The sequence below is a fragment of the Canis lupus genome, chromosome 6 (genome assembly GCF_048164855.1).
Source record: "Canis lupus baileyi chromosome 6, mCanLup2.hap1, whole genome shotgun sequence".
NCBI lineage: Eukaryota > Metazoa > Chordata > Mammalia > Carnivora > Canidae > Canis > Canis lupus.
Window position 1 is genome coordinate 41,943,142 of NC_132843.1, and position 12,177 is coordinate 41,955,318.

Here is a 12,177-nt window from a genome sequence, read left to right on the forward strand (position 1 = left end):
ATTTCTCAACTTAATCATTTTCTCTCAGTTTCTATTTTAACCATGCCTTGGGCCATCACCACCCAGGACCTGTGAGTGATTCTGTTGTTTGCATAAAATTAAATCCAAACATTTACACCTGTCTTCAATTCCATTTATCAGCATAGAGCACTTGTAGCCCTCATAATAAATTAGCCTCCATGTCCAGTAGTTTTAGATGTCATGGGTAACTTTCATGTGTTGCTTTCAGTGGGACTTCTGAAAATACTAACTTTTGAATTATGTATTTTAGCCAAGATTATTCCCCTTTGCCAAGATCCTCGCCTGTCTCTCTTTACTGAATCAGTTTTAGTTATGGATTTACCTAATAAGGCTGAAAGTAGAATTGCCTATAAGAAGCTAGCCAGATGGCCAGATTGTCAGATACTTTTTGAAATGGATCCTACCTACCAAAATCAAGTAAGTTTGAAAACCATTTCTCTTAGGGACTATTTGGCTCTAGGAGCAGAAACCTACTGAAATTCTTAGGTTAAAGGAATTTATTGAAAAATTCAAGTATCCTAACATGTTGCAATGAAGTGTCATTTCCAGTGAATCTCCCTATTTGTCCTGCTCATGGGCTTTCAGCTCCACTCACCTCTTTTGTTTTTTTCCAACTTCTGCTACAAAAAAGAGCTTTCTCTTTTATGGCTCCCTCGCAATACTGACCTGCCAATCTGTTGACCTGCAACTTCCCCATTATGCTTCATCTGGGTGGTGTTGTTCAGACCCATAAGAGAATCTCAGTGTCTCTGCCTGGGTCAGAGTCTGCCTCATCAGGTAGCTGTGTCTTGGGAATTGGGCAAGGTCACACAGTACACAGAACTGCCCTTGTGCCAGGCTGTGCACGGAGCATGTCCTAAAGCAGGATGACAAGTACAGGAATACATGACTGGTGTTTCTGGTAGTACATGGCTTAAAACAACATACTAACCAGAAAGGTAAATGGCCTAGTAAGGCTTTTCAGAAAAACTAAATATTTTAAAAGCCATCTAAATTTCTTAAAGTCTTAGGTTTCCAACATAGTTCTATAGTGTGGGTGCTTCACGGAGAACTGTTGTATATGTTCTGACAGAACTGTCACCCTGTCAGCCCACACTTGTTTCTCTTACAAGTCTGACTAACATAAACACTTTTTTTTACAGATTGCCAATCTCCTGACTGTTGTTGGTAATTCCATGGGCCTAGTTAATGTTTATATATCTAAGTTTATAAAATATTGTTCCATGGTACAGAAGGCCAAAGCCATGAGTATGAAACTGTCATCGATAGAAGAATTAACTTCAACACAGTTTAAAACTATCCTGGCTAAATTCAGAAACTATCTTCAACATATTGTTAATATGACTATTGAGAAACGCATTGGTATTTTCAATGTTTTAAGTCTTAATTATCAGTCAGAATGCTTACCATATGTTGAGACTGTCATACATCTGAGCCACGATCTCTTGCGATCTGTAATTGAAAGAAAGAATACAAATCTACTGGAAGTAAGTATTTTCAAAATTCCTATTGCATGAGAATCTTTATGATTATTAGATTATTATTTTAAAATATGTACTTAGGAAATCTACATGAGTGTTATCCTCAGAAAACTCTAGTATGTATTAACATTTGTTTGGTTCTTTGATCAGATATCATTTCTTCAAAGAAACATTCTCTCTATCTACCATTTCTAAAGTGGTACCCCATGTTCCTTTTTCCTTTTTTTTCTGCTTTTGGGAATCATTGTAATATTATAAATGTGGAAATGACATGATACAGCTTGCATTTCTGTAGGGACCACTCTGGCTGCAGCATAAAGAATGGATTATAGTGGGACAGGATGAGAAGAAGGCTGTTTCTCGCATCTAGAAGAGAGGTGATGAGGGCTTGAACCAGGGCAGCAACAGTGTGGAGTCTGAGAAGCAGATGGATTTGAGATGCTTTGAAGAGATAGAATCAACAGGATTTAGAGATTGGTAGACTGTAAGGAGGAAGGAAAAGGAATTAATGATACTTTTAGCTTTTTTATTATGGCACAGGGGAAGGGAGCATAGTGCTCGCTTAGCTATGTAAACTGCAGATAGATGTGCGACTGTGTGTGTCTGGCTTTCAGGAAGGAGTCAGCGCTGGAAGCACGTGTTGAAGTGACTGGCATAAAAATGGTCTTTGAGGTCATCCTTCATGACAGTGCCTCTGCTCTGGAGGTAGTGGGATGGAAAAGAACCCTATGTCAGAAGCCTGAAGAATGTCAGCATTTAGGAGGTTGCTAGATGAAGAGGAGCCTGCAAAGTAATCTGAGAAGGAGCAATCAAAGAGATTGAGGAAAGCAAGAGAGTATTTTGGGAAAGAGGAAACATTTAGTAGTTTTTATTTTTTATTTAAAAATTTTTTTAAAGATTTTATTTATTCATGAGAGAAACACACAGAGAGAGGCAGAGACACAGGCAGAGGGAGAAGCAGGCTCCATGCAGGGAGACCGACATGGGACTTGATCTCTGGGGCAGTTCCAGGATCATGCCCTGGGCCAAAGGCTGCGCTAAACCACTGAGCCACCCAGGTGTCCCCATTTAGAGGCTTTTAATGCTACAAAGATTTTAAGAGAGGATTGAAAAGTGTCTATGAGCTGAGAGGTACCACATGCAGTGTATAATGAGATATGCATTATCTTTAGAACCACAGCAATCCTAAAAACATACAAAAACTATCTTACTTAGGATTGTATTCCCCAACTAGTATCAGAAAACAAAAAGAAAAAAAAATGTGTTAAACAGTGATTTCTGTGTCTCCTGCACAAAGACGTCTGAGTATTGGTAACCCAGGCTGGTGTGGTAGCTGACATGCAGGCAAGGAGCCAGGCCTTCCATTCTTTCTGCTCCACTTCCCTTGATGACAGCTGCTGCCTCACAGGCACTGTGCTTGCACTTTCGGCAGAAATACAAGGGACGCAGGAGCAGCAGCATGGTGAATGCTACTTCAGCTCCTGTTGGCCGAGCTGGGTCATGGTGCCTCTGCCAGCTGCAGAAGGACTTGACTGAGTTGAGCTCATCTTCCTCAGTAGGAGAAGAAAGCAAGTGAAAGATGGGGTGAGTTGGGTTTCAAATCAGACAACTTGCTGTGTCTGCCACAGTTGACACTTAGGCTGTTGACACTCTTCTTCCCATAAGTATTACCACTCTTATTCAGCTGAGTACTCAGCTGATTGAGAAATAAGACAACAGGTTAAGGCAAAAAGAGATTAAAGTGTATCCTTTATTAGTAATAAAGTGGACCTTGGAGAGTTTGGCTTCTGGTTACTTAAAATTAACCTTCCCCCAAACTCAGAGTTAGGGAGGGACCTAACCCACTCAACACTGGCTGCTCTGAAACATCATCAACATCCTGGTTCCAGGGAATTCCTTTCCTTGTACAGCAGTGAGCAGAGAGGGACACAGATGCTCTGAGGACAAGGTGACTTTTGAGAGGAAGTACCTGGGCTTTGCTTGTCTACTTTCTCCTTCCAAACTCACTAATCACAGGAGTCACTTCACCTGCCCCAGGAAATGAGCATGAGGTGGAAGAGACACCAGGAAGGCCAGACGAGCCGGGGCCTGCCTCATGGAAACATCAGAAGTAGGGGTGAGTGTTGCTCCCCATGCACACTCTATCAGATGAGACATGGCACTTAGTGTTCTGGTGAACTCTAAATAAAGACGGGGTAGAAGCCCCTACTCACCCAATGTAAAATGGTGGAGAAGGAACAGGATAAGTAGAATTAAAACCTCCACCCTGTAAAGAAGAAAATGGGGAAACAGCTATCTGAGGTGGTCTAGAGCAAATATCAAATCTTGCTGGACAAAAGTACTGAGCATTCCCTTCTTTGAGGGTAGAGTAAGCTCTGTCATTGGTCAGTCTGGTAATGCTCAGTCTCTGGGAGGTCTCTCTGTCTGTGACCCCCAATGGGGCCCTGTAGGATAACCCTCTGGATTTGTTATTCTCCACCACCTCATCCAAGCCAGGCATTGCCAAACAATGCCTGAGAATCATACTACAGGGGGTGTAGTATGGGGTGACCCACTGGGGGTCACAGAGGACGAGTGTTATTAGGCTTGGATTTTCTTCTTAATTTTTTCCTATCTGCTTCTGGTTAATTCCACACTTAAGTCTAGACATGATTTTGAAGCCTGAGAAGTTTTTATTTTTAGCTGCTGTCTGTACTATCTGGCCTAAAAGTATGGTTACGTATCTGGTCCTGTTTGGAACATAGACTTGGGAGGAAAAGCTACATCCTTCATAGTGTCTGCCAGGGAGCTTCCTGCCAGCCCTCTTGTCACAGCTTCTGCAGTGACCATCCATGCTTGATTACAGATAAGGGCCCCAGCCTTCTCTCCTGCTGTGGCTGTCACTCTGGAGCCACCACCAGAATCTAGAACACCAAAGCAGTTAGCTCTCTCAACTTCTGCAGACCTATGAATTAAATGATCCTCAAGTCAGCTCTGCAAAAGGCAGACAAGAATCTTCTAATCGAGCTGTAGTTCCTTCAGTCTCTGCTTAGCTTGTTTTAGCATGAGTTCATCTCATAGGATTTCACTGGAACCAGAATATGCAGGACAGCACATTTTTCCTACTATTTCCCTAATGCTATAGCTTTGGCTAGCACATCCGCTCAGTCCCAGGAAATTGCAGGCAACATTGTGACCCAATATTTTGTTTGCCACCACATAACATATGTTCACAAAAGAAGATGGCCAATAGATAAGAGTATTCTGACCACCACAGTCATCAGGGAGGTGAAAATGACTCACCTGCTTAGACGGCTAGAAGTAAACAGATTGACAATAGCAGGTTCTGAGGAAGATGTGGAGGAACTAGAATGTTCACATGTTGATGACAGTGAAATTCGTGCAGTCATGTTGGAAAACTGGTGATTTCTGGTAAAGTTAAATTTTCTCTTACCGTTTGACCAGCAACCCCATTCAACATTTACTTACAAGAAATAAAAACAGGTTCACACAAAAACTTGTGCTCACATAATCATAGAAGCTTTACCCGCAAGTGCCAAAACCTGTAAATGATCCAGATACCTCTTGAGAGGCAAATAAGGAAAAAAACGGTGCGTTCATGCCTTGGAATAGTGTTCAGCAATGAGAAGGGATGAGTGAGTGCCACATGCACTTCGGATGGATTACAAAAATATATTGACCAAAAGAAGCCAGACACATAGGATTACCTACTGGAGGATTCCATGTATATGTAACATGACAAATACACAACAGATGAGTGGTTTTCTGAGGCCAGAGGTAGGAGGAGATTGTTGGGGATAGGGCACAAGGCATCTTTTAGGGCAATGAAAGTTTCCTAAATATTGATTACAGAGGTAACTACGCCTGTGTATAAATGTGTTAAAACTCATTATGATATAGAGTTAACATCTTTTGTATGTAAATTTGGCTTCAAAGATTAAAAAAAAAAATCCTGCCTTTTCCCTTTACTATTTGAAAGAACTTACCTTATTATTATTGTTGTTGTATCTCAATCTCTTTATCTGTGAATTAGTGACTAATCTAGAGAAGTATGAGAGTTAAATGAGTTACCAATTACAAAGCTTTTAAACACACTCTGGCACATAGTCACTGCAAACCAGATTCCTACAGTTAGAAGGGTCAGGGTTTTTTTAGTTCCAGAAAACTTTCTGAGTCATAATTTTTTTAAAAAGATTTATTAGTTTATTTGTGAGAGATGCATGAGTATTCATTTAGAGCCCTGGAAACATGAGGAAAAAAATATGGCAAAATTGTAATTTGAGTATAGAAATGCAATTACTTTGAAAATTTCATAGAATGATGTACATACACTTAGAAAAGTATTGATATTATACATATAATGAGTACATACACTTACAACAGATAAAAACAGGATTTGGAATCAGATTTGGGTTTGTTGAGAGCTCTGTAACTCACTACATTTCTGATTTTAAGCTAATGAGTGCCTCTGAGACTGTTTGCTCCTGTGCAGACTAGAGAAGATACCACTTAATGAGCAAATGTGCTATCAGAACAAAGTGAGATCACGTACAGAAAACTGGCACATCACTGCCCCCAAACAGGGTAGCAATTCTACATTGTTCACATTGCAGCCAAACCCTTGCTGTAGCCTGTAGCTCTTGGTTTATTTCTTAGAAGCAAAGTTATCCATAATATTACTTCCTTTATATCTTAGTAGCATTTATTTTATGTGGAAGGTACATTCAGGTTCCCTCTGTTAATAATAGAAAGAATTTGAGCATGTTAATGCTCCAATATTAAAACAATAGTTAGAATGTCTAGATGTAAAAAAAAAAAAAAAAAAAAAAAAGGGCAGCCCGGGTGGCTCAGTGGTTTAGCGCCACCTTCAGCCCAGGGTTTGATCCTGGAGTCCTGGGATCGAGTCCCACATCGGGCTCCCTGCATGGAGCCTGCTTCTCCCTCTGCCTGTGTCTCTGCCTCTCTCTCTTTCTGTGTGTGTGTCTCTCATGAATAAATAAATAAAATCTTTAAAAAAAAAAAAAAGGAAAAAAAAGGAATGTCTAGATGATGTCTTCATTTTTTTGTGAAATTATAATGATGTAAGTTAGCGATATTAAGGGAGTAATTAGCTGTGTAAAATAGTGAAAAATCATTATTTAATTATCATTGATGTGTTAATAATCCCAGGTAATGGAATCCTCTCTGAGAAAGCTGGAATCTGATCCCACTGAAATAGAAGAATTTGTGGAACATTTTACTTTTTTGGATGCAATTTCCTCGAAAATACCTGTATTAGAAAAAGAGTACTCCACAATTGCTCAGCTGTATTCCATTGTACGCTATTACCAGATCCAGATTTCTGAAGAGCAAATTGCCATATATAAAATTATTCTTATCAGGTTTGGGCAACTAAAAACTTCTATGAAGTTAAGTGAAATAAATAAAGATGCATCTATTTCTAGATTCAGAGACAATTTGGAAGCACACATCACTGGTCTGCGAGTTGACCTCAGCAACCTAAAGGCCAAGGTCAGTTTTTGTTCTTTAACACTCAGCTGGATCTTCGCTTCATGTAGGCCTAAGCATAAGATATTTGCTTTTTGTGGAATTTTAGGTCAATGATCTAATACAAGTGTTGTTAACCCAGGATCCACAGACAGAATCTTGGTGATTTGTGAGCTTCACTGGAAAGAGAAATTGCATGTCTGTTTTCAGTGACCTCAGGATTCAGCAGTCAGCTGCAGGAAGTGTTGTCGTCTACCCCCGCCACACCCCTACCCCTGCCCCAGTGCCCGATCCAAGAGGCACACCCTGAAGTCTGTGTGGGCCTAAGTCTGGGCCAGAAGGAAAGAAGAGGTGTGATTTCAGCCACTAATGAGGGGTAAACTGTAAAACAAGCCCCCAACATCTGCTGGGCCCTTCCCTCGTGTCAGTAACCTTCTTAGGTGCTTTTACACTTTTATCTGCCTAAAGAAAGTGAGAGGTCAGCTGACTTGCTTGAGATGGCACCACAAATAAGAGCCAGGGCTCTGGAAGCCTTGCCTCTGTGCCTCTCTGCCCTCACCCACACTGCCAGGTATTAGCACCCCATGGAGTCACTACAGCCGGAGTTCCTCAGTGGATTAGACACAGTGTGACTCGTTGCAATCACTGGTTTTTCAGTTTTTCCATCAACATAGTAGATTGGCACCATTTCACACAAATACAGTGAAGATGAAACAAATTAGTCCTGAAAGCAGTTGGTGCACATACCCCATTGGCAACCTTTAACATCACCCTAGAGATGTATACTCAAAAACAGAAATTTCTGGTTTGCACAGTTTATGTGTGTTGAGTGCACGAGGCTGGACACCACCTGCAAGGGAGGTCTGTGTTATAGGCAGTTTACTGCCAAGTGCTGGTGGCAACCACATGGCAGGCCAGGGGCATGAAGCTGGGGCAGGAGAAGGTTTGTGCCCTTGTCACACAGGGTTTGAGGTGCTGTGAGAATCAAGAACTGGGGTGGCTCTGCAGAGTGTGATAGTGGGTAACTTTAGCTCTTCTTGGCCAGGGGCAGCTTCTGGGAAGAGACTCAGGTGTGCAGAGTGAGTGTCTGTCGTCAGGTCACTGACACCGTCCCCCACTCCTATCCCCTCCCTCCTCCTCTTGCCCAGTAAGCTTTCATCTCTGCTGATTGTGGTTTTTCACTTCTAAACTTTCTATTGGGTTCTTCTCTACATTTTTTCATTTTTCTTTCCTAAGAATTTCTGTTTTCCCATTGGTTTCAAGAATATTTGTCATTTTTTGGTAGAGCATTTTTTTTTATCACACCTGCTTTAAATCTTTTGTCAGATAATTTTAATATCTGTGTCTTTGAGGCATTGGTGTCTGTTGAATCTTCCTATGCGAGTTGAGGTTTTTCTGATTTTTTATATGCTGAGTAATTCCACGTTCTGTATTTTGGATTAAATATTAGGCTGTGGGAGTCTCTTATTTAAACCACATAGAATGTTGGTATTTTTGTTTTAGTAGGCAGCTGACCTAGTCAGGTTTGGGTCCCAAGTCCCAACCCATGCTCTTTGGTCTGCGGTCCCATTGTCATTTTAGCTGTCACAGCCTCAGAAGGGCTGCTCAGACGTGTCCCCCTGTGCACCATGGGGTGCTCAGTCTCATTCTGGGTACTGGTCTGTTAGCTGAGTCTCCAAGTCTTAGATCCCTCCAAGTGTGTGCAGCTTGGCAGGGTGGGGAGGGTGGGGGATGCAATTGTTGCACAGAGCGCTCATCCTCTGGGGTCCCTTTCTCTCTGTGCTCTTCCCAGAACTTCCCACATTCCTGGCACTCTTCTTTCCGGTGCTCTGGTTGGAAAGCTGGGGTTGGTTACCATGCTCTGCCTTTCACTTCCATCACTGTGCACACTTGTGGGCACAGCAGTGGGAGGAGAGCCAGCAGTCTGCGGGGTCATCCCTCTCTGGAAGCACAGCTAACTACAGCAGAGAGGACAGTCCCCTTCCCTTGGAGTTTCAGCATCTGAGGTTTTCAGGCCACCGGCAGTCATACCACCTGGGGACTACTTGAGGGCTGGAACATGAGACAACAGGGGAGAGAACGTCCACAGCTGTCGGAGGACCACCAGGGCTGCACAGCAGTGAAGGCTCTGGGACCTGGCCCAGTTCCAAGGGCCCAGGTTAGGGGTGAAGAGAGGATTCCTGCTGAAGATGGGCCAGAGCCATGCCAGTCCTGTCTCCCCAGGAGCCCCACATCCCCCTGCGTTCAGTGCAGGCAAGGTGCAGAGCCTGAGCACTCAGGGGGGCCTGGTAGTGTTCTTACTGAACTTGGACTTCACACAAGTGGGCCACAGAGAAGCCTCAGGAGCCTGAGCAAGAGAATCCTTGCCAGAACCTTTGCTGCTCCTTAAGTTGGCAGCAGGAAGTTCTCCCAGAGCTCTCAGGGTATGTGGCTGAAGCTCAGGCCCACATTGTCCACACTGAGCTGAGGCCTGGGTGTGGGGAAGGAAACGGGTACATTTACTGCTCATCTGCTTCCAGGGCCTGCCTTCTGCTCTCTGCTTTCCAACTCCTCAGGTGGCTGCTCCACAGGGAGAGCTAGGTGGGGTAGGTGGACCCTGTCTTCTCACCTCAGCAGTGTAACCTTTCACATAATTTCATTTGTATACCTGATGGCTGAGATCATTTTGTGAGGATCTTGACTGGAGGACCACTGATAGGACTGGTGAAACTTGTGTGCATATGAGCCAGTAAGATCATTTCTCCAACTAGCTTCCCCAGAGATCACTCACCAACAAACAAAATATTGAATGGAAATTATGGGAGAAACCTAAGGAAAACTTTTATTATGTGTCCATTATATGAGCATCCCTTTTACAGATCATATGGTAAGCTCTGTCCATTATCATGAATACCATTTATCAGTTTTATGCAGCATGGCCACACCACGTGTAACATAATGTCACATGCAATTCCACAGGTTGGACTTTTTAAAAGAGTAAGATGATAGGATTGAAATCCACTTATTCAATAAGTTTTTAATAAAAACTGTATGTTCTGTTAGGTATTCAGAAATAAACAGATGAAACTATTCTTAATCCTGAGAAATTTATAATCTAATAAGGGATAAATCAGGGCAAACTTCTACTTATGTCTTTTTTTGGAGGTCGTTGTTGCAAAATGTCCACAATTTTTTTTTAAAGATTTTATTTTATTCATGAGAGACGCAGACTGAGAGAGAGGGAGAGGTAGAGACACAGGCAGAGGGAAAAGCAGGCCCCATGCAGGGAGCCCGATGTGGGACTCGATCCCAGGTCTCCAGGATCACACCCCGGGCCAAAGGCAGGTGCCAAACCGCTGAGCCACCCAGGGATCCCAAATGTCCACAATTTCATGTGCAGTAGTTAAACCCTAAAACAAGGCAGCATGTAACAAGCACCATAAAAATAGTACAAAGTTATGGGGTGCACGTGGTTTTCTTGGTGGAGCAGTGTGTAACTCTCAATCTCAGGGTTTTGAGTTCAAACCCTACGTTGGTTGTAGAGATTACTTTAAAAAATATGGTCTTCCAAAAAAAAATATGTTAAACAGGATAAGAAAAAGAAAATGGCCTCTGGAGTCCGTACGATGCCCTGGAGGCCATACCCTGAAACTGCCACCTAACCATTTAATGATGTGACAATTATTTGTAACTTTAGAAGTTCCTTGAAAAATTGTGAAAAATACGACTATCAGGATTGTTGTACAGAGTTGATAACGTAATGTGTTACCACAGAGCCCAAGATAGAGAAGGAACCTGACAAATTATATGTATGATGATAATAATTAAAATTTATCATAGTAAACACACATAATTATAAATTAAAGACAGTCTCTTCAGATGATTGCAAGTAAGGGTTGTTAAGGCTTCAATTATGCGCTGAAATGCTATCAAAACACGTTTACGTCCTGGATACTGTGATACCTTAGAATGTTTTCCTGTTGTACTTTAGATAAGAACTCCCATTCTGTTGTGTGCTGGCACCCGCGTGGACACAGCCATGGAGTTGATGCAGACTCTCACGGAGGAAACTGCTAGTTTAGCTCATAAGGCTAAAATGTACTCCAGCTACCAGAACTGCTTTGAGGAGATCCAGCCTCACATGCACTCTCTGAACATGGAAGAGATCATACAGCTTGTCCTTGGGGAGGTTTCGGACATTGAATATGACCTAACCCTGAGGAAGCTATTGTGGGAGGCCCAGGAGGAATGGAGGACACTGTTCTGGGAATGGAGGAACACTACTCTTCACAGCATTGATATAGAATCAGTACAGAGAAGTGTCTCAAAATGGATGCACAAAATCACTGTCCTAGAAAAAGGTAAGTGTCTTTCTGTAGTTTCCCACCTATTGATTACATGCAAAGTGGCCTCTGGACCAGGAAGATCTTTGTCCTCAACCTTATTTCTTTACCTGTTCCCAAGGCCTGACCATTAATGGCTGGAGAGGCAGTACAGGAGAGTAGGGGTAGGAATTGTTTCCTGAAGCAAGAAAGAGATCAAACTTTGCAAAAACAGTTTTAAGTAATTAATAATATTTTGTATTCTTTAAAAGTTGTTTCCCTAGGCAGAACCACAGACACTTCACTATGATCATGGCTCTTCTTTGGGCCAGACATGCTTTGATGACAAAGGCCTACCTGCAGAGCGTTCACCCAGATCCTTGCTGTTTACACCTACAGTTTCCTTTGGCCAGTGGGGCAAATAGCTAAAAAGTCATTTTGAGAGGTTTCCTTTCTGCTGATCCTCAAATCTGAAACCTTGCCAACATAGAGATGCTGTTTCTATTTGAATACTTATATAAGATCTGTCATCTCCACGAGGCTAGCATTTGTTTTTGAAGCTCCTCCCTTACCTCTCACAAGTACCTCAAGCTCTAATTTCCTTTCTAGAAAAATATTTTAATTTGTTTGTTTTTGAGTTATATAAGAAATAATATCAGGAAAAGTTTACAAATGAGAAAAGCTGGGGGACAAATTGCCTAGAGCCTTACTGCTTCAATGTAGCATTCATTCTAGGCATCTTCCCCCAGTATTTTGTCCTGTGTTTCAGAGAATGAGGTGTGAAGTATATTATATTCATAGTTTCCCAGGTAAAAAATCTTGCTATTTGCCAAAATGTACTTACAAAAAACATAGTTTTTCTTTTGTGCTTTTATTTCACTAGGTCT

At 42.1% G+C, this 12,177-nt stretch overlaps 1 protein-coding gene across 17 annotated transcripts in view; it reads left to right on the forward strand.

The window, feature by feature from the left end:
• DNAH14 (dynein axonemal heavy chain 14) overlaps nucleotides 1-12,177 on the forward strand; it is a 334,169-nt gene that overhangs the window by 101,323 nt on the left and 220,669 nt on the right. For all 17 annotated transcript variants that reach the window (XR_012032771.1, XM_072830144.1, XM_072830141.1 and 14 more), the window contains exons 16-19: nucleotides 272-438; nucleotides 1,164-1,508; nucleotides 6,672-7,013; nucleotides 10,960-11,329. Coding sequence is in view for 16 of the 17 variants with exons in the window: in XM_072830144.1 (XP_072686245.1) it covers nucleotides 272-438; nucleotides 1,164-1,508; nucleotides 6,672-7,013; nucleotides 10,960-11,329 (1,224 nt within the window). In the remaining variant the exon portion in view is untranslated. The remainder of the gene's footprint in view (nucleotides 1-271; nucleotides 439-1,163; nucleotides 1,509-6,671; nucleotides 7,014-10,959; nucleotides 11,330-12,177) is intronic.